We start from the raw sequence: 22,537 nt of genomic DNA, 5'->3' as shown, positions 1-22,537 counted from the left end.
ACTGGTCAAAACGTGTCTTTTTGTTCCTTTAATCTGGAAATAGTATATTCAAGACAAGGGCTCACCAAATTTTCTACACAAAGGGCCAACGTATTTTCCTTCAAACTTTAGGGTGCCAGACTGTGGCCAATGGGAGTAGCTAATGCCCTGATGCCAGTGGGGGGAATAATGTCCTATTATTAGTGTCAGTGGGAGGAATAGTGGTCCATCAATGGTATTAGGGGGAGGAATAGTGCCCCATCATTGGTGTCAGTGGGAGGAATAGTGCCCAATCATTCAGGTCAGTGGGAGGAATAGTGCCCCATCATTGGTGTCAGTGGGAGGAATAGTGTCCCATCATTGGGGTCAGTGGGAGAAATTGTGGCCCATCAGTGGTATTAAGGGGAGGAATAGTGACCCATTGTTGGTGTCAGTGGGAGAAATAGTGCCCCATCATCGGTGTCAGTGGGAGGAATAGTGCCCTATCATTGGTGTCTGTGGGAGGAATAGTGCCCCATCAGTGGTGTCAGTGGGAGGAATAGTGCCCCATCATTGGTGTCAGTGGGAGGAATAGTGGTCCATCAGTGGTATCAGTGGGAGGAATAGTGGTCCATCATTGGTGTCAGTGGGAGGAATAGTGCCCCATCATTGGTGTCAGTGGGGGGAATATTGTCCTACTACTAGTGTCAGTGGGGGGAATAGTGCCCCATCATTGGTGTCAGTGGGAGGAATAGTGCCCCATCATTGGTGTCAGTGGGAGGAATAGTGCCCCATCATTGGTGTCAGTGGGAGGAATAGTGCCCCATCATTGGTATCAGTTGGAGGAATAGTGCCTCATCATTGGTGTCAGTGGGAGGAATAGTGCCCCACCGTTGGTGTCAGTGGGGGGAATAGTGCCCCATCATTGGTGTCATTGGCAAGAATAGTGGCCCATTGTTGCTGACAGTAGGGGGAATAATGCCCCAAGATCCAGATAAAAGTAAGCAAGAAAGCACCTGGACCACTGTTCTAGACTGTTCTGCGTGGCCCAGTTACAGTGTGCTGATTGGCCAAGGGTCCTGACTGGCCCCAAGAGTCAGTGTTAATCACCACTTCTGTGGTCAAACCATGTATGGGGCCAGCTTTCTGCACGGGGGCACAGTAAAGAGCCTTCATCGAAGTGTCACCTCAAGGTTGGAAGTGCTCAGTTGCCTAAAAGGGGGGTCCCTATACTTTTCACCGGGGGTGGACTGACAACTCATGGGGCCCCCGGGCAATAAGGGATCATGGGGCCCCTGTGTCCTCGCCCACACTCAAGCCACACCCAAAAAAAGCCTATAAAAGGTACCAGGGGCGTCTCATGGGGCCCCCTACTGACCCTGGGCCCCCGGGCAGCGCCCAATTGCTCGAATGGTCAGTCCGCCCCTGCTTTTCACCATACGGGTAGGTGTGATGGTCAGGAGTCCACGTAATATTAACTACACCGTGTATCTCTTTTTTGTTGTCCAAGTTGCCGTCAAAGCTATGGTGACCTTTACACCCAACTGGGGGAATATCTTCATCTATGAATCGGTCAATATAACATGTAACGTAGGATCCCCAACACGGGAGAACCTCAGATATTACTGGTACAAAGACACCAAACCGATCAAGGAACATCGGCCTAGTCTCACAATCCGGTCTGCTGACGAGAACGACATCGGAGAATATCAATGTCGCACCAATACGAGTCAGAAGAGCGATCCGGCCAGGCTCGGTGTCATTAACTGTGAGTTTATTTGTCCTCCATATCTCTACACAACACTTGTCTGATGTCTATATAAAAAAAAAATGTCTGTAATCTCCTGGACCATCCTTGATCATCATAGACCTTCTCATCTTCTGGGAGTGTCTGAATACTCTCTGTGCTGGCCCAGCACCTCTGCTCCTCCCCTAAACTCCTTACATAACCTTTTATGTAGCTGCTAATGGAGGAGTTGAGGAGAATATTTGAGTCAGCTGAGGTTGCTGACATCACATCCAAGATCAATCAGCAGTAGTCCCACAGATTTTGAAGGTCTACGCATGGGAGGCTTTTACAAGTAGATATCCCTATGAAATGAAATTAATGGTCTAGTCCAGGGTATCTCATCCAGGGTTCCTCAAGAGGTTGCTAGGGGTTCCTTGAGCAATTTCTGCCTCTCAGACAAGTTCCCTCCATCCAAGATGGCAGCAATCAGCAGTAGTCCTACAAATTTTGAAGGTCTACCCATGGGAGGCTTTGACCGGTAGATATTCGTATGGGATGATTTTCAATTAAATTAATGGTCTAGTCCAGGGTTCCTTAAGAGGTTGCTATGGGTTCCTTGAGCAATTTCTGCCTCTCAGACAAGTTCCCTCTGACACCAAGGATCTCTTTAGCTATCTGTAAGTGGGTAATACTTCACAATGTCCACAAGTGTGAGGAGCACCATCACAGCCCTCCCATCTTCTGGGAGTGTCTAAATACTCTCTGTGCTGGCCCAGCACCTCTGCTCCTCCACTAAACGTCTTACATAACCTTTTATGTAGTTGCTAATGGAGGAGTTAAGGAGAATACTTGAATCAGCTGAGGTTGCTGACCTCACATCCAAGATCAATCAGCAGACGTCCCACAGATTTTGAAGGTCTACGCATGGGACGCTTTTACAGGTAGATATCCCTATGAAATGAAATGAATGAATTAGTCCAGGGTTTCTCATCCAGGGTTCCTCAAGAGGTTGCTAGGGGTTCCTTGAGCAATTTCTGTCTCTCAGACAAGTTCCCTCCATCCAAGATGGCAGCAATCAGCAGTAGTCCTACAGACTTTGAAGGTCTACGCATGGGAGGCTTTGAGCTGTAGATGTTCTTATGAGATGATTTTTAATGAAATGAATGGTCTAGTCTAGGGTTCCTTAAGAGGTTGCTAGGGGTTCCTTGAGCAATTTCTGCCTCTCAGACAAGTTCCCTCTGACACCAAGGATCTTTATAGTTATCTGTAAGTGGGTAATACTTCACATTGACCACAAGTGTGAGGAGCAATCTTCCCACCGACCATCACCCTAATGTATCATGAGTTGTAGATGGAGTCCTTTTTAGCAGAGGTCCCCTGAGACCCAGAAAGTTATTATTAAGGGTTGAAAAGGGTTGGTGATAGGGTAACTTTAACCTCTAAGTCCTGCCTTGCAGAGGCCCTTTAAGTGGCCTTTTTTTGGCCAGGAGATGGAATGGCTTCTGTATCATGTGACCACTGGAATTGGCTGACTCTCAATCAAAAGCACTGACTGAGAGCTGTGGGCGTATATATGCTGGGCAAAAAAGCCCACATTTCCTCAGGCCAGCAGGGGGTACCACCAGTCTTCCTGGTATATATACTGCATGTTGAAATGCGTTATTTATATATTACAAAATATATAAAAAATGTTTTTTTTTAAATATATAAAAATGTTAAAAATATATTTTTTTTTTAATATATTCTTCAGATTTTTTTTAACATATGAAAGTCATTTTAACATATATTTTGTAATATATAAATAACTCATTTCAACATACAGTATATATATATAAAATACAAATCTACATTTTTGGAATGCATTTACAAATATATGTAAAAATATATGTTAAAATGACTTTTTTCTATGTTAATATATTCTTCAGATTTTTTTTAACATAGAAAAAAGTCATTTTAGCATATATTTTTACATATATTTGTAAATGCATTCCAAAAATGTAGATTTGTATTTTATATATATATACTGTATGTTGAAATGCGTTTTTATTAAAAAATATATGAAAAATATTTAGAAAAATAAGTTTCAAATATACTGTAGGTCTTTAAAAATACAAATCTACATTTTTGTAATGCATTTACAAATATGTGTGATTATATGACTTTTTTCCATGTTAAAAAAAATCTGAAGAATATAATATATATATATATATATATATATATATATATATTTATTTATTTATTTAATGTATATATATATATATATATATATATATATATATATATATATATTTAATGTATATATATATATATATTTATTTATTTAATGTATATATATATAAATATATATGTGTGTATTGAAACATATTTTGAAATATATTGAATACGCCCAAAATTGTAGTATTTCAAATATATGTCAATATATTTGGGAAGAATATTTTTAAAAATATATTTAAATATATTTTTCTTCCATGTGGGAATATAAATATATCCAAATGTTTTTTTTTTCCAATTTCAGCCCAGCTCATCCTGCAGAGACCTCTGGTCATATACAAGGGCGACCCTTTAACTCTTCGTTGTCACAGCCGTCCCGGTATTCCTGCCACCAACACGACTTTTTACAAAAACGGAACCTTATTACAGTTCTCAGTCACCAACGACCATCTACATTTTACAAAAGTGGATCATAACGTGGCCGGGACGTATCATTGTACCAAGCAAATATATTACAACCAGAAACTCTATGCCGAAACCTACATTTCTGTTGAAGGTAAAATCACGCGGCTAGGAGAGTTTTAATATTTTTTTCTGTAGCTTTTATTTTTTTTTTTTATTTAAATCTTTTATTAAACTTTTTTTTTTCCTTACGAACTCACAGCAGCAAAAATATCATTTACATCCGAAATATAAACATTTCCTTACATTTTGCAATCCCACCCACGTGGAAGAAAAATATATTTGAAATATATTTTAAAAATATTCTTCCCAATCACATTGACATATATTTGAAATAATTGCAATTTTGGTCTCATTCAATATATTTCAAAAAATATTTCAATAATTAAATATATATATATTCTGTTGACGGTAAAATCACGCGGCTTGGAGAGTTTGTTTCCTGGTATCATAAATCATATTTGCTTGTTAAATTATTTGGTTTCACGATGACTAATAACACTCGGTGATTAAAAAAAAAAAGGTTGTTTTGACCCTTTCATGTCACACCTGGAGAGGTGCACGCATAAATGGGTCTTCTGTATCTTATTTAAAGAAGTGACAAAAAATCGCTTTTAATATTTTTTTTCTGTAGCTTTTATTTATTTATTTTTTTATTTAAATCTTTTATTAAACTTTTTTTTTTCTTATAAAATCACAGCAAAAATATAAATTACATCCGAAATACAAACATTCCCTTACATTTTGCAATCCCGCCCACGTGGAAGAAAAATATATTTGAAATATATTTTAAAAATATTCTTCCCAATTATATTGACATATATTTGAAATACTACAATTTTGGCCGTATTGAATATATTTCAAAATATATTTAAATAAATAAATATATATATATTCTGTTGAAGGTAAAATCACGCGGCTTGGAGAGTTTATTTCCTGGTATCATAAATCATACAGTATTTGGTTTCACGATGACTAATAACACACATTGATTTAAAAAAAAAAAAAAAGGGTTGTTTTGACCCTTTCATGTCACATCTGGAGAGGTGCGCGCATAAATGGGTCTTCAGTATCTTATTTAAAGAAGTGACAAAAAAAAATCGCTTTTAATAATTTTTTCTGTAGCTTTTATTTATTTTTTTTTTATTTAAATCTTTTATTAAACTTTTTTTTTTCTTACAAATCACAGCAAAAATATTTACATATTTTTAATATATTCTTCCCAATTATATTGACATATATTTGAAATGCTACAATTTTGGCCGTATTCAATATATTTCAAAATATATTTAAGTAAATAAATAAATATATATATATTCTGTTGAAGGTAAAATCACGCGGCTTGGAGAGTTTGTTTCCTGGTATCATAAATCATATTTGCTTGTTAAATTATTTGGTTTTCACGGTGACTAATAACACACGGTGATTAAAAAAAAAAATTTTTTTGACCCTTTCATGTCACATCTGGGGAGGTGCGCGCATAAATGGGTCTTCTGTATCTTATTTAATGAAGTGACAAAAAAAATCGCTTTTAATTTTTTTTTCTGTAGCTTTTATTTATTTATTTTTTTATTTAAAACTTTTATTAAACTTTTTTTTTTTTCTTACAAAATCACAGCAGCAAAAATATCATTTACATCCAAAATATAAACATTCCCCTACATTTTGCAATCCCACCCATGTGGAAGAAAAATATATTTGAAATATATTTTAAAAATATTCTTCCCAATCACATTGACATATATTTGAAATAATTATAATTTTGGCCACATTCAATATATTTCAAAATATATTTAAATAAATAAATATATATATATTCTGTTGAAGGTAAAATCACACGGCTTGGAGAGTTTGTTTCCTGCTATCATAAATCATATTTGCTTGTTAAATTATTTGGTTTTCACGGTGACTAATAACACACGGTGATTAAAAAAAAAACTTTTTTTGACCCTTTCATGTCACATCTGGAGAGGTGCGCGCATAAATGGGTCTTGAGTATCTTTTTAAAGAAGTGATAAAAAAAATTGCTTTTAATATTTTTTCTCTGTAGCTTTTATTTATTTATTTTTTTAAATTTAAATCTTTTATTAAACTTTTTTTTCCTTACAAAATCACAGCAAAAATATAATTTACATCCGAAATATAAACATTCCCCTACATTTTGCAATCCCGCCCACGTGGAAGAAAAATATATTTTAAATATATTTTAAAAATATTCTTCCCAATTATATTGACATATATTTGAAATACTACAATTTTGGCCGTATTCAATATATTTATTTTTATTTCTTAAATCTTTTATTAAACTTTTTTTTTTTCCTTACAAAATCACAGCAGCAAAAATATCATTTACATCCGAAATATAAACATTCCTCTACATTTTGCAATCCCGCCCACGTGGAAGAAAAATATATTTGAAATATATTTTAAAAATATTCTTCCCAATCACATTGACATATATTTGAAATAATTATAATTTTGGCCACATTCAATATATTTCAAAATATATTTAAATAAATAAATATATATATATTCTGTTGAAGGTAAAATCACGCGGCTTGGAGACTTTGTTTCCTGCTATCATAAATCATATTTGCTTGTTAAATTATTTGGTTTCACGATGACTAATAACACTCAGTGATTAAAAAAAAGGTTGTTTTGACCCTTTCATGTCACATCTGGAGAGGTGCGCGCATAAATGGGTCTTCAGTATCTTATTTAAAGAAGTGACAAAAAACATTGCTTTTAATATTTTTTTCTGTAGCTTTTATTTATTTATTTTTTTATTTAAATCTTTTATTAAACTTTTTTTTTTCTTTTTTTTCTTTACAAAATCACAGCAAAAATATAATTTACATCCAAAATATAAACATTCCCCTACATTTGCAATCCCACCCACATGGAAGAAAATTATATTTGAAATACTACAATTTTGGCCGTATTCAATGTATTTATTTTTATTACTTAAATCTTTAATTGAACTTTTTTTTTTTTCCTTACAAAATCACAGCAGCAAAAATATCATTTACATCCGAAATATAAACATTCCTCTACATTTTGCAATCCCGCCCACGTGGAAGAAAAATATATTTGAAATATATTTTTAATATATTCTTCCCAATTGTATTGACATATATTTGAAATGCTACAATTTTGGCCGTATTCAATATATTTCAAAATATATTTCAATAAATAAATTAATATACATATATATATATATATTCTGTTGAAGGTAAAATCATGCGGCTTGGAGAGTTTGTTTCCTGGTATCATAAATCATATTTGCTTGTTAAATTATTTGGTTTCACGGTGACTAATAACACACGGTAATTAAAAAAATAAAAAAGGGTTGTTTTGACCCTTTCATGTCACACCTGGAGAGGTGCGCGCATAAATGGGTCTTCTGTATCTTATTTAAAGAAGTGACAAAAAAAATCGCTTTTAATATTTTTTTCTGTAGCTTTTATTTATTTTTTTAAATTTAAATCTTTTATTAAACTTTTTTTTTTCTTACAAAATCGCAGCAAATATATAAATTACATCCGAAAATATAAACATTCCCCTACATTTTGCAATCCCGCCCACGTGGAAGAAAAATATATTTGAAATATATTTTTAATATATTCTTCCCAATTGTATTGACATATATTTGAAACAATTACAATTTTATATATTTTCAATATATTTCAATATATATATATATGTGTATATTTATTTATTTATTGTAATATATTTTGATATATATTGAAAATATATAAAATTTTTATTATTTCAAATATATGTCAATACAATTGGGAAGAATATTTTTAAAATATATTTTTCGAAAATTAAAAAAAAAAAAATAAATTGCATTTATTACAATAGTCATTGAACATTAGCAGTGAGTTCCTCCTGTAGATGAGACATTTTTTAAAAATAACCAGAGAACATGCAAAGTGCTCAGCCAACCTGAAAGGGGGAAACAACGCAGGAAACCTGGTATTTGCATGATGATCTTCCTGCAGATGGTCGGTGGGGGTCAAAGTCAGACGAAGTGGTTGGGTGTTCCGTGCACAGAAGGTGATGACACCTTACAAGGTGCCGAGAAAGTGTCCATGAACCCAAAATATGTAAATAATGTGCAATGTTTTAATAATCTGAATTTTAGATGGTGCTCAACGTCATAGAGGTTCCCGAATTAGTGAGAGAACTCCATCGTACTTGTGAAACCTCAGCAGGATGAGACATCTTTCCCACTGACACCAATGATGGGGCACTATTCCTCCCACTGACACCAAAGATGGGGTACTATTCCTCCCACTGACACCAATGATGGGGCACTATTCCTCCCACTGACACCAATGATGGGGTACTATTCCTCCCACTGACACCAATGATGGGGCACTATTCCTCCCACTGACACCAAAGATGGGACACTATTCCTTCCCCTGATACCAATGATGGGGTACTATTCCTCCCACTGACACCAATGATGGGACACTATTCCTCCCACTGACACCAATGATGGGTACTATTCCTCCCATTGACACCAATGATGGGTACTATTCCTCCCACTGACACCAATGATGGGGCACTATTCCTCCCACTGACACCAATGATGGGCCACTATTCCTCCAACTGATATCAATGATGGGGCACTATCCCTCCCACTGACACCAATGATGGGTACTATTCCTCCCATTGACACCAATGATGGGTACTATTCCTCCCACTGACACCAATGATGGGGCACTATTCCTCCCACTGACACCAATGATGGGGCACTATTCCTCCACTGACACCAATGATGGGGCACTATTCCTCCACTGATACCAACAACGGGGCACTATTCCTCCCACTGACACCAATGATGGGGCACTATTCCTCCCACTGACACCAATGATGGGGCACTATTCCTCCCACTGACACCAATAATGGGGCACAATTCCTCCCACTGATACCAACAATGGGGCACTATTCCTCCCACTGACACCAAAAATGGGGCACTATTCCTCCCACTGATACCAATGATGGGGCACTATTCCTCCCACTGACACCAATGATGGGTACTATTCCTCCCACTGACACCAATGATGGGTACTATTCCTCCCACTGACACCAATGATGGGGCACTATTCCTCCACTGACACCAATGATGGGGCACTATTCCTCCACTGATACCAACAACGGGGCACTATTCCTCCCACTGACACCAATGATGGGACACTCTTCCTCCCACTGACACCAATAATGGGGCACTATTCCTCCCACTGATACCAACAATGGGGCACTATTCCTCCCACTGACACCAAAAATGGGGCACTATTCCTCCCACTGATACCAATGATGGGGCACTATTCCTCCCACTGACACCAATGATGGGGCACTATTCCTCCCACTGACACCAATGATGGGGCACTATTCCCCCCACTGACACCAATGATGGGGCACTATTCCTCCCACTGATACCAATGATGGAGCACTATTCCTCCCACTGATACCAACAACGGGGCACTATTCCCCCCACTGACACCAATGATGGGGCACTATTCCTCCCACTGATACCAATGATGGGTCACTATTCCTCCCACTGACACCAACAACGAGGCACTATTCCTCCCACTGACACCAATGATGGGGCACCATTCCTCCCACTGATACCAATGATGGGGCACTATTCCTCCCGCTGACACCAATGATGGGGCACTATTCCTCCTGCTGACACCAATGATGGGTACTATTCCTCCCACTGACACCAATAATGGAGAACTATTCCTCCCACTGACACCAATGATGGGACACTATTCCTCCCACTGTCACCAATGATGGGGCACTATTCCTCCCACTAACATCAATGATGGGGCGCTATTCCTCCCAGTGATACCAATGATGGGGCATTATTCCTCCCACTGACACCAATGATGGGACACTATTCCTCCCACTGACACCAGTGATGGGACACTATTCCTCCCACTGACACCAATGATGGGCCACTATTCCTCCCACTGACAGCAATGATGGAGCACTATTCCTCCCACTGATATCAATGATGGGGCACTATCCCTCCCACTGACACCAATGATGGGTACTATTCCTCCCACTGACACCAATGATGGGTACTATTCCTCCCACTGACACCAATGATGGGGCACTATTCCTCCCACTGACACCAATGATGGGGCACTATTCCTCCACTGATACCAACAACGGGGCACTATTCCTCCCACTGACACCAATGATGGGGCACTATTCCTCCCACTGACACCAATGATGGGACACTCTTCCTCCCACTGACACCAATAATGGGGCACTATTCCTCCCACTGACACCAATAATGGGGCACTATTCCTCCCACTGACACCAAAAATGGGGCACTATTCCTCCCACTGATACCAAAAATGGGGCACTATTCCTCCCACTGATACCAATGATGGGGCACTATTCCCCCCACTGACACCAATGATGGGGCACTATTCCTCCCACTGACACCAATGATGGGGCACTATTCCCCCCACTGACACCAATGATGGGGCACTATTCCTCCCACTGATACCAATGATGGAGCACTATTCCTCCCACTGATACCAACAACGGGGCACTATTCCTCCCACTGACACCAACAACGAGGCACTATTCCTCCCACTGACACCAATGATGGGGCACCATTCCTCCCACTGACACCAATGATGGGGCACCATTCCTCCCACTGATACCAATGATGGGGCACCATTCCTCCCACTGATACCAATGATGGGGCACTATTCCTCCCGTTGACACCAATGATGGGGCACTATTCCTCCCGCTGACACCAATAATGGAGAACTATTCCTCCCACTGACACCAATGATGGGACACTATTCCTCCCACTGACACCAATGATGGGACACTATTCCTCCCACTAACACCAATGATGGGGCGCTATTCCTCCCACTGATACCAATGATGGGGCGCTATTCCTTCCACTGACACCAATGATGGGGCACTATTCCTCCCACTGATACCAATGATGGGGCACTATTCCCCCCACTGACACCAATGATGGGGTACTATTCCTCCTACTGACACCAATGCTGGAGAACTATTCCCCCACTGACACCAATGCTGGAGAACTATTCCTCCCTCTGATACCAATGATGGGGCACTATTCCTCCCTCTGATACCAATGATGGGGCACTATTCCTCCCACTGACACCAATGATGGGGCACTATTCCTCCCACTGACACCAATGATGGGGCACTATTCCTCCCACTGACACCAATGATGGGGCACTATTCCTCCCACTGATACCAATGATGGAGCACTATTCCTCCCACTGATACCAATGATGGGGCACTATTCCTCCCACTGACACCAATGATGGGGCACTATTCCTCCCACTGACACCAATGATGGGGCACTATTCCTCCCACTGATACCAATGATGGGGCACTATTCCTCCCACTGATACCAATGATGGGGCACTATTCCTCCCACTGATACCAATGATGGGACACTATTCCTTCCACTGACACCAATGATGGGACACTATTCATCCTACTGACACCAATGATGGGACACTATTCCTCCCACTGATACCAATGATGGGTCACTATTCCTTCCACTGATACCAATGATGGGACACTATTCCTCCTACTGACACCAATGATGGGGCACTATTCCTCCCACTGATACCAATGATGGGGCACTATTCCTCCCACTGACACCAATGATGGGGCACTATTCCTCCCACTGACACCAATGATGGGGCACTATTCCTCCCACTGACACCAATGATGGGGCACTATTCCTCCCACAGACACCAATAGTGGGGCACTATTCCTCCCACTGACACCAATGATGGGACACTATTCCTCCCACTGATACCAATGATGGGGCACTATTCCTCCCACTGACACCAATGATGGGGCACTATTCCTCCCACTGACACCAATGATGGGGCACTATTCCTCCCACTGATACCAATGGAGATCTTCCCAAAGGGATCACACCAGAGCATCCAGTCAATTGCCTTGACATTCCTTATTGGCTCAGATGGGACACAGGGGGAGTCCAATGGTATCATCCGTTTATAAGTTGAAATATTACGAATGGTTTATCGAATTGTATTAATTTTCACTTTTGTATTTTTCTAGAAAATGTTCTCCTAGATAAGAGCCAAGCAGCCCACAGCTTCCTTTGGATTCCAGTTTCGGTGGCTCTTTTCCTCACATTCGTCATCAGTCTCCTGCTCTTCCTATTTAGACACCAGCTACCTCCATTGACCAGAGGTGGTCCTCAGAACTATTCGGACTCAGGTACTGTTCACAAAGAAGGAAAACCTAAAACTACTCGAAGTATTCAAACTCTTGTGGTGGATAGGATTGGGGTGGATACGATTGGGGTGGATACAACTGGGGTGGATACGATTGTGGTGGATACGATTGGGGTGGATACGATTGGGGTGGATACGATGGGGGTGCATACGATGGGGGTGCATACGATGGGGGTGCATACGATGGGGGTGCATACGATGGGGTGAATACGATCGGTGTGGATACGATGGGGGTGGATATGATCGGGGTGGATATGATGGGGGTGGATACGATGGGGGTGGATACGATTGGGGTGGATACGATTGGGGTGGCTATGATGGGGGTAAATACGATGGGGGTGGATACGATTGGGGTGGATACGATGGGGGTGTATACGATGGGGTTGGATACGATTGGGGTGGATACGATGGGGGTGGATACCATTTGTTTGGATACGATTGTGGTGGATGCGATGGGGGTGGATATGATGGGGGTGCATACGATTGAGGTGGATACGATTGGGGTGGCTATGATGAGGGTGGATATGATGGGGGTGGATACGATTGGGGTGGATACGATTGGGGTGGATACGATTGGGGTGGATATGATTGGGGTGGATACGGTGGGGGTGGATACGATGGGGGTGGATACCATTTGTTTGGATACGATTGTGGTGGATGCGATGGGGGTGGATACGATTGTGGTGGATACGATGGGGGTGGATATGATTGTGGTGGATATGATTGTGGTAGATACCATTGGGGTGGATACAATTGGGGTGGATACGATTGGGGTGGATACGATTGGGGAGGATACGATTGAGGTGGATACGATTGAGGTGGATACGATTGGGGTGGATACGATGGGGGTGATTCCTGGCAGGGATGGTCAATGATAGAGGTGAGTTCCCTCACATCAAACTGGTCACCCCATGTCCTTATGGAGCTGGCTTTGGACACAAGGGCCACAGTCATACTGATACAAAGAAGGGTCCTCCTCAAGCTTTTGCCACATAATGTATGGGTGGATTGTATGGGTGGATTGGAGGGGTGGATTGGAGGGGTGGATTGTATGGGTGGATCGGAGGGGTGGATCGGAGGGGAGGATCGGAGGGGTGGATCAGAGGGGTGGATCGGAGGGGAGGATCGGAGGGGTGGATCGGAGGGGTGGATCGGAGGGGTGGATCGGAGGGGAGGATCGGAGGGGTGGATCGAAGGGGGGGGATTGGAGGGGTGGATTGGAGGGGTGGATTGCCTGTTACGTAGTAGATATGTTGAAAGCTAGAATACATCAACTTCTAGGACTGTTGGAGGTCTTCTCCGTTTTCTAGGACCTTTTCCAATGTGTATACTGTACTTTGATATTCAACACCTAGATGGAAAGTAGGCTCATGGAAGATTGTTCAAGGTCTTCCTTTACATTGGTCACGGTCAGGGTTCAAGCTTGGAGTCCATTGGCTATAGCTGTAGAGAGGCTCCCACCGACCAGCTGGATACGTACCCAAGCAGGTCACCCTGTGACACCGGCTCAGCAGAGGTGTGGTATCTAAGCACTAACCGGTATTCCCCAGAGCTCCTGATGGTGGAGATGGATTTCGCAGGATGTTAGCACCAGGTTTAGGTCCTCAGGATCGCCCCACCAAAAGGTGAGCAAGCCTAGCATAGTCAGTAAACAAGCCAAGCTGGTAACAAGTGGTTGGGACCAAACGGAAGCGTAGTCGAGGAACCGGCCAAAGGTAGGTACTGAGTGGTTGCAGGTCACCTACATATTACGATAAATGTAAAAACATCGATGAAGATTCGTTTCTTTTACTTCTCAGAACCTGGAGGAGAAGACAAAGCTGAAGAAGACATTCACTACTCGTCCATTAACATCGATGACGTGCAGGAGGGTGAGTTGGGTCGTCTTCCTAGAACCAGAGAACTGGAGCTTTGTTCATGCGGAGATCGATTTAAAATATATCTACGGGCATTTTTCTAATTTATTTTTTTGGGAGGGAGTGGACAAAACCCTGGTCGTTTTTTTTTTTTTGCTGTCTGTACCCCTCCGGGGATATTTCTTTCACATTCTTTCCTGAAGAGGCAACTGGAAGCGATAAGAAATCTCTCTTGAAGAGGAGCTCCACCCAAAAGGGGAGGTTCTACTTTAAGCCCTTGTCCCCCGATCCCCATGAAGGATTGGCACCTTTGGAGAGCGGGGTGCGCCTAAGGTGATCGGAAGCGGAAGTTGTCCTCCCCCCTTCTTCCCTGCCCCATTTTTGGTGCTAATGAGAGGAACTGTGCCCCATTGTTGGTGGGTGTCATTGGGAGGAATTGCGCCCCATCATTGGTGTTATTGGGCCCAATTGTTGGTGTCATTGGGTGGAATTGTGCCCCATCCTAGGTGACACTGAGAGGAATTGTACTCCATCCTTGGTGACACTGGGAGGAATTGTGCCCCATCCTTGGTGACACTGGGAGGAATTGTGCCCCATCCTTGGTGACACTGGGAGGAATTGTGCCCCATCCATGGTGACACTGGGAGGAATTGTGCCCCATCCTTGGTAACACTGGGAGGAATTGTGCCCCATCCTTGGTGACACTGGGAGGAATTGTGCCCCATCCTTGGTAACACTGGGAGGAATTGTGCCCCATCCTTGGTGACACTGGGAGGAATTGTGCCCCATCCTTGGTGACACTGGGAGGAATTGTGCCCCATCCTTGGTGACACTGGGAAGAATTGCGCCCCATCATTGGTGTTATTGGGCCCAATTGTTGGTGTCATTGGGTGGAATTGTGCCCCATCCTTGATGACACTGGGAGCAATTGTGCCCCATCCTTGGTGACACTGGGAGGAATTGTGCCCCATCCTTGGTGACAATGGGAGGAATTGTGCCCCATTCTTGGTGACATTGGGAGGAATTGTGCCCCATCCTTGAAGACACTGGGAGAAATTGTGCCCCATCCTTGGTCACACTGGGAGAAATTGTGCCCCATCCTTGGTGACACTGGGAGGAATTGTGCCCCATTCTTGGTGACACTGGGAGGAATTGTGCCCCATCCTTGGTGACACTGGGAGGAATTGTACCCCATCCTTGGTGACACTGGGAGGAATTGTGCCCCATCCTTGGTGACACTAGGAGGAATTGTGCCCCATCCATGGTGATACTGGGAGGAATTGTGCCCCATCCTTGGTGACACTGGAAGGAATTGTGCCCCATCCTTGGTGACACTGGAAGGAATTGTGCCCCATCCTTGTGACACTGGGAGAAATTGTGCCCCATCCTTGGTGACACTGGGAGGAATTGTGCCCCATTATTGGTGACACTGGGAGGAATTGTGCCCCATCCTTGGTGACACTGGGAGGAATTGTGCCCCATCATTGGTGTCATTGGGATAAATTGCGCCCCATCATTGGTGTTATTGGGCCCAATTGTTGGCAACACTGGGAGGAATTGTGCCCCATCCTTGATGACACTGGGAGGAATTGTGCCCCATCCTTGGTGACACTGGGAGAAATTGTGCCCCATCCTTGGTGACACTGGGAGGAATTGTGCCCCATTATTGGTGACACTGGGAGGAATTGTGCCCCATCATTGGTATCAATGGGAGGAATTGTGCCCCATCCTTGGTGACACTGGGAGGAATTGTGCCCCATTCTTGGTGACACTAGGAGGAATTGTGCCCCATCATTGGTGTCATTGGGAGGAATTGCACCCCATCATTGGTGTTATTGGGCCCAATTGTTGGTGACACTGGGAGGAATTGTGCCTCATCATTGGTGACACTGGGAGGAATTGTGCCCCATTATTGGTGTTATTGGGCCCAATTGTTGGTGTCATTGGGTGGAATTGTGCCCCATCCTTGGTGACACTGGGAGGAAAAAAACACATTTTGGCCACTAGGTGGAGCTGCCAATCATAGGAGATAAATATATTACAAATAATATGGTGGTCGTTCGTTGTATCTGCACTGTAAAAAACATTTTCTAACATAGACCTCCAATGTGCTTTACATAAAAGTCACCAAATTCATATTCTCTTTTCATGGCTTCATATACACTCACCTCCCTTTTCTTTCTCTGTGCAGCCCGTCCTGCTCCAAAACATCGAAATGTAAGTGATCGTCTTTTGTCTGATCTCCTTCGACTACTTGCATGTTGAAAGATAGTTCCTTTACCCCAGGTTCACACCCAGGGGCGGACTGACAACTCATGGGGCCCCCGGTCAATAGGGGATCATGGGGCCCCTGTGTCCTTGCCCAAACTCAAAAAAGCCTATGAAAAAGGTACCAGGGGCATCTCATGGGGCCCCCTACTGACCCCGGGCCCTCGGGCAGTGCCCGAGTTTCCAAATGGTCAGTCCGCCCCTGTTCACACCTATGCATTTTACTGCAGCGTTTTGCAGAAAAGCAGCCCATATGGAAGAGAAATATATTTCCAATATATTTAGAAAAAAAATTATACATGCGACATATATTTCCAATATATTGGCCTACGCGAAAATATTTTAACATGTATTCTATTAAATGACCACGCTTGGAGTCACTGAGCTCCTGAGAGCGACCCATTCTTTCACCAATGTTTGTACAAGTAGTCTGCATGCCTAGGGGCTTGATTGTATACACCTGTGTCCATGGAGGGGATTGGAACACCTGAATCACATGATATGGAGGGGATTGGAACACCTGAATCACATGATTGGTGGGGGATTGGAACACCTGAATCACATGATATGGAGGGGATTGGAACACCGGAATCACATGATCAGGAGGGGATTGGAACACCTGAATCACATGATATGGGGGGGATTGGAACACCTGAATCACATGATTGGGAGGGGATTGGAACACCTGAATCACATGATATGGGGGGGATTGGAACACCTGAATCACATGATTGGGAGGGGATTGGAACACCCGAATCACATAATATGGAGGGGATTGGAACACCTGAATCACATGATATGGAGGGGATTCGAACATCTGAATCACATGATTCGGAGGGGATTGGAACACCTGAATCACATGATATGGAGGGGATTGGAACACATGAATCACATGATTGGGAGGGGATTGGAACACCTGAATCACATGATTGGGAGGGGATTGGAACACGTGAATCACATGATTGGGAAGGGATTGGAACACCTGAATCACATGATTGGGAGGGGATTGGAACACCTGAATCACATGATTTGGAGGGGATTGGAACACCTGAATCACATGATATGGAGGGGATTGGAACACCTGAATCACATGATTGGGAGGGGATTGGAACACCTGAATCACATGATTGGGAGGGGATTGGAACACCTGAATCACATGATTGGGAGGGGATTGGAGCACCTGAATCACATGACTGGTGGGCGGGGCCAATACTCCTGGCAATATATTATATATATACATTTTATATCTCTCAGTTTCTTCCTCCCTTCGCAGTGCTGACACATGAAGAATCGATCGATGTGCGGACGTCTGACTGTCTGTTTTATCTCCCTCCTCCAGGACGATCACGCGGTCACATACTCACTTGTGACGCACGCAGGCTCCTCCAACACGCCGGCAGGAACTTCGACCAGAACCGTCTATGGTGTCGCTCGATTTTAATACAACAGAACACAAATGCGGGTTCCGGTGAGCGCGGGACGCAACCCATCCCTGCACATCCTGCCGGACAAACATGAATTCTCTGATCCACTCCCTGAGTAGAGGACGCCGCAGACTTTGGGGTTCATTTATTAAAACATTGTATAGCCTTCCGTCCAATGGAATTGCACGGATATTGGTTTGTGAATCAGCCAAAAAGAAAACTGTTCCATATTTGTGTTCATTCCCTCCGACGTTCTCTAGATTTGTGACATTGTATCTCTTGTGACAAAGATGGATGTATTTCCTCGGCTCCTCAGCGCCATCTAGTGGCCATTTTAAACCCCCTCAATCTTCCACACCGATCTGCCAGTTGAAGGACTGGGACTGGGGGGTGATTAGTGCTGATTCCTCGGCATGGGAATCTGTATTCTTAAAAAAAATAGGAGGTTAGCTCAATGGGGCCCCTTTGAGAGACAACTGGGTGTCACTGGGACTTCCAAGGGTTGAGGCTTCGTGGGGCAGGGTGTCACTGGGACTTCCTGGGATGGTAGAGGGTGTCACTGCAGCTTTCTGGGACTGAATCTTCACAGGGCAGGGTGTCACTTGAGCTTTCTGGGATTGGGGATTCAAGATACAGGGTGTCACTGGGGCTTCCTGGGGCTGAAGCTTCACAGAACAGGGTGTCACTGGAGCTTTCTGGGACTGAATCTTCACAGGACAGGGTGTCACTGGAGCTTTCTGGAATATGGGATTCATGGGACAGGGTGTAACTGGGACTTCTTGGGACTGAAGCTTTGTAAGACAGGGTGTCACTGAGACTTCCTGGGACTGATGCTTCATGGGAGAAAGGGTCACTGGAGCTTTCTGGGACTGAAGCATCACAGAACAAGGTGTCACTGTGACCTCTTAGGACTGAAGCTTCATAGGACTGGGTGTCACTTGAGCTTTCTGGGATTGGGGATTCAAGGTACAGGGTGTCACTGGGACTTCCTGGGACTGAAGCTTCATGGGAGAGGGTGTCACTGTGACTTCTTAGGACTGAAGATTCACTGGACAGGTTGTCAATGGAGCTTCCTGGAATTGGGGATTCATGGGACAGGGTGTCACTGGGACTTCCTGGGATGGTAGAGGGTGTCACTGCAGCTTTCTGGGACTGAATCTTCACAGGACTGGGTGTCACTTGAGCTTTCTGGGATTGGGGATTCAAGATACAGGGTGTCACTGGGACTTCCTGGGGCTGAAACTTCACAGAACAGGGTGTCACTGGAGCTTTCTGGGACTGAATCTTCACAGCACAGGGTGTCACTGGAGCTTTCTGGAATATGGGATTCATGGGACAGGGTGTAACTGGGACTTCTTGGGGCTGAAGCTTTGTAAGACAGGGTGTCACTGGGACTTCCTGGGACTGATGCTTCATGGGAGAAAGGGTCACTGGAGCTTTCTGGGACTGAAGCATCACAGAACAGGGTGTCACTGTGACCTCTTAGGACTGAAGCTTCATAGGACTGGGTGTCACTTGAGCTTTCTGGGATTGGGGATTCAAGGTACAGGGTGTCACTGGGACTTCCTGGGACTGAAGCTTCATGGGAGAGGGTGTCACTGTGACTTCTTAGGACTGAAGATTCACTGGACAGGTTGTCACTGGAGCTTCCTGGAATTGGGGATTCATGGGACAGGGTGTCACTTGGATTTATTGGGACTGAAGCTTCATAGGACAGGGTCTCACTGGGATTTATTGGGACTGAAGCTTCATAGGACAGGGTCTCACTGGGACATCCGGGGACTGAGGCTTCATGGGAGAGGGTGTCACTGGAGCTTTCTGGGACTGAAGCTTCACAGGACAGGGTGTCACTGTGACCTCTTAGGACTGAAGCTTCATAGGACAAGGTGTCTCTGGGACGTCATGGGACTCAGTTTTCATGGGACAGTGGGTCACAGTGACTTCTTGGGACTGAAGCTTCATAGAACAGGGTGTCACTGGGACTTCTTGGGGCTGAGGCTTCATAGGACAGGGTGTCACTGGGACTTCCTGGAACAGGCTTCATGGGAGAGGGTGTCACTGGAGATTTCTGAGACTGAAGCTTCACAGAACAGGGTGTCATTGTGATTTCTTGGTACTGAAGCTTCATAGGACTGGGTGAAACCAGTAATTCCAGGGACTGAAGCTTCATAGAACAGGGTGTCACTGTGACTTCTTGGGGTTGAAGCTTCATAGGACATGGTGTCACTGGACCTTCCAGGGACTGGGGCTTCATGAGACAAAGTGTCATTGGTACTTCTTGGGAGTGAAGCTCCATAGGACAGGGTGTCACTGGAGCTTTCTGGGACTGGGGATTCATGAAAAGGAGTCACTGACTTCTTGGGGCTGAAGATTCATAGGACAGGGTGTCACTAGAACTTCCTGGGACTGAGGTTTCATGGGACAGGGTACCACCTGGAGCTTCCAGGGACTGGGGCTTCAAGGGACTGGGTGTCACTGGGACTTCTTAGGACTGAAGCTTCATAGGGCAGGGTGTCACTGGAGGTTCCTAGGACTGGGGCTTACTAAGACAAGGCGAAACATAAGGTGTCACATTCAGCAAGGTTTTGTTAGGACAACCTGAGACTGGCGTTTGGGCTGTTTGGAAAATGGTGTCACTGGGACATCTTGGGACCTTCCTGGGACAAGGTGTCACGTAGAGCTCAGCCCGGGTCGGCTCCTCTATCCAGGAATGATGCTGAGAATACCATTTCGATGTCAATGAACGACTTCTTACCATTTTGTTCGTTTCATTCATTAAAGATGTCGATTTCCGGAAACTCTCGCGTCTGTTATTTTTTCATCTCTTGTGTTCCCCCACCCCCGCAGTTCCGGCACCCCCCCCCCCCCCCGCAGTTCCGGCACCTCCAGCACTGAATGCATGTAATGGCAAGGGGTGCTGGAGGATTTATTGATGTTGACTACTTGGGGATCTATTGTTGCTGGAGGGGACCTATTTTTGCATGGTGGTCTATTGTTGCTGGGGAGTTCTATTGTTGCTTGGGGGTGTTATGTTGCTGGGGGTCTTGTGTTGCTGAATAGGATCTATTGTTCAGAGGGGCGTCTTTTGTTGCTGGCTGCTGTGGGATCTATTGTTGCTGGCGGGCATCTATTTTTGTGTGACAATCTATTCTAGCTGGGGAGGTTTATTGTCGCTGGTGAGGGCACCTATTGTTGCTTGGGGGGCTTATATTATTGGGGGGGTCAATTGTTGCTGAAAGGGATTGACTGTTGAGGGAGGGGTCTATTGATGCTGGCTGCTGGGAATTCTGTTGTTGCTGCTGGGGGTCTATTGTTGCTGGGGTGAGATATTTTGCATGGTGGTCTACTGTTGCTGGGGAGCTCTATTGTTGTTTGGCAGGGGGGGTGTTATGTTGCTGGGGGTCAAGTGTTGCTAAATGGGAAGGGTCTTTTGTCGCTGGCTGCTGTGAGATCTATTATTGCTGGAGGGCATCTAATTTTGCGTGATAATTGTTGCTGGGGAGGTTTATTGTTTCTGGTGGAGGGGTCTATTGTTGATGGGGGCTTATATCGTTGGGGGGGGGGGTCAATTGTTGCTGAAAGGGATTGACTGTTGAGGGAGGGATCTATTGTTGGGGGGGGGAATTTTTTTGCATAGTGGTCTACTATTGCTGGGGCGGCCTTTTGTTGCTTGGTGGGGGGGGTGTTATGTTGCTGGTGGTCAATTGTTGCTAAATGGGATCTACTGATGAGAGAGGGGTCTTTTGTCGCTGGCTGCTGTGAGATCTATTGTTGCTGGAGGGCATTATATTTTTGCTTGACAATCTATTGTTGCTGGTAAGGGGGTCTATTGTTACTGGGGGGGGCTTATATTGTTGGGGGGGGTCAATTGTTGCTGAAAGGGATCTACTGTTGAGGGAGGGGTCTATTGTTTCTGGCTGCTAAAAATTTATTGATGCTGACTGCTGGTAAATCTGTTTTTGCTGCTGGGGGTCTATTGTTGCTGGAGGGGTGGTATTATTGTTGGGGGGGGGGTCAATTGTTGCTGAAAGGGATCTACTGTTGAGGGAGGGGTCTATTGTTTCTGGCTGCTGGAAAATCTATTGATGCTGACTGCTGGTAAATCTGTTTTTGCTGCTGGGGGTCTATTGTTGCTGGAGGGGTGGTATTTTTGCATGGTGGTCTATTGTTGCTTGGCGGGGGGGTGTTATGTTGCTGGGGGTCAGTTGTTGCTGAATGTGATCTACTGTTGAGAGAGGGGTCCTTTGTCTGTTGAGAGAGGGGTCCTTTGTCGTTGGCTGTTGTGAGATCTATTGTTGCTGGAGGGCGTATATTTTTGCGTGACAATCTATTCTTGCT

At 44.0% G+C, this 22,537-nt stretch overlaps 1 protein-coding gene and 1 long non-coding RNA gene across 2 annotated transcripts; both read left to right on the top strand.

The window, feature by feature from the left end:
- Positions 1-755: 755 nt before the first annotated feature.
- Positions 756-12,858, top strand: LOC149433908 (low affinity immunoglobulin gamma Fc region receptor II-like). The gene is made up of 3 exons (XM_089664302.1): positions 756-1,726; positions 4,203-4,454; positions 12,473-12,858. The coding sequence occupies exons 1-3, from the start codon at positions 1,369-1,371 to the stop codon at positions 12,856-12,858; spliced, it is 996 nt and encodes a 331-aa protein (XP_089520428.1). The 5' UTR covers positions 756-1,368.
- Positions 12,859-14,415: 1,557 nt separating this feature from the next.
- On the top strand, positions 14,416-20,997 carry LOC149433907 (uncharacterized). Its single transcript, XR_016308829.1, has 3 exons — positions 14,416-14,522; positions 16,699-16,724; positions 18,115-20,997. It is a non-coding gene; the product is annotated as an uncharacterized LOC149433907 (long non-coding RNA).
- The last annotated feature ends 1,540 nt before the right edge of the window (positions 20,998-22,537 follow it).

The sequence above is a fragment of the Staurois parvus genome, unplaced genomic scaffold, assembly GCF_062004578.1.
Source record: "Staurois parvus isolate SC_StPar_1 unplaced genomic scaffold, SC_StPar_1.0 ptg001879l, whole genome shotgun sequence".
Taxonomy (NCBI): Eukaryota; Metazoa; Chordata; class Amphibia; order Anura; family Ranidae; genus Staurois; species Staurois parvus.
Note: the sequence above shows the minus strand (reverse complement) of the source record. Positions and strands in the feature narration are given on the sequence as shown.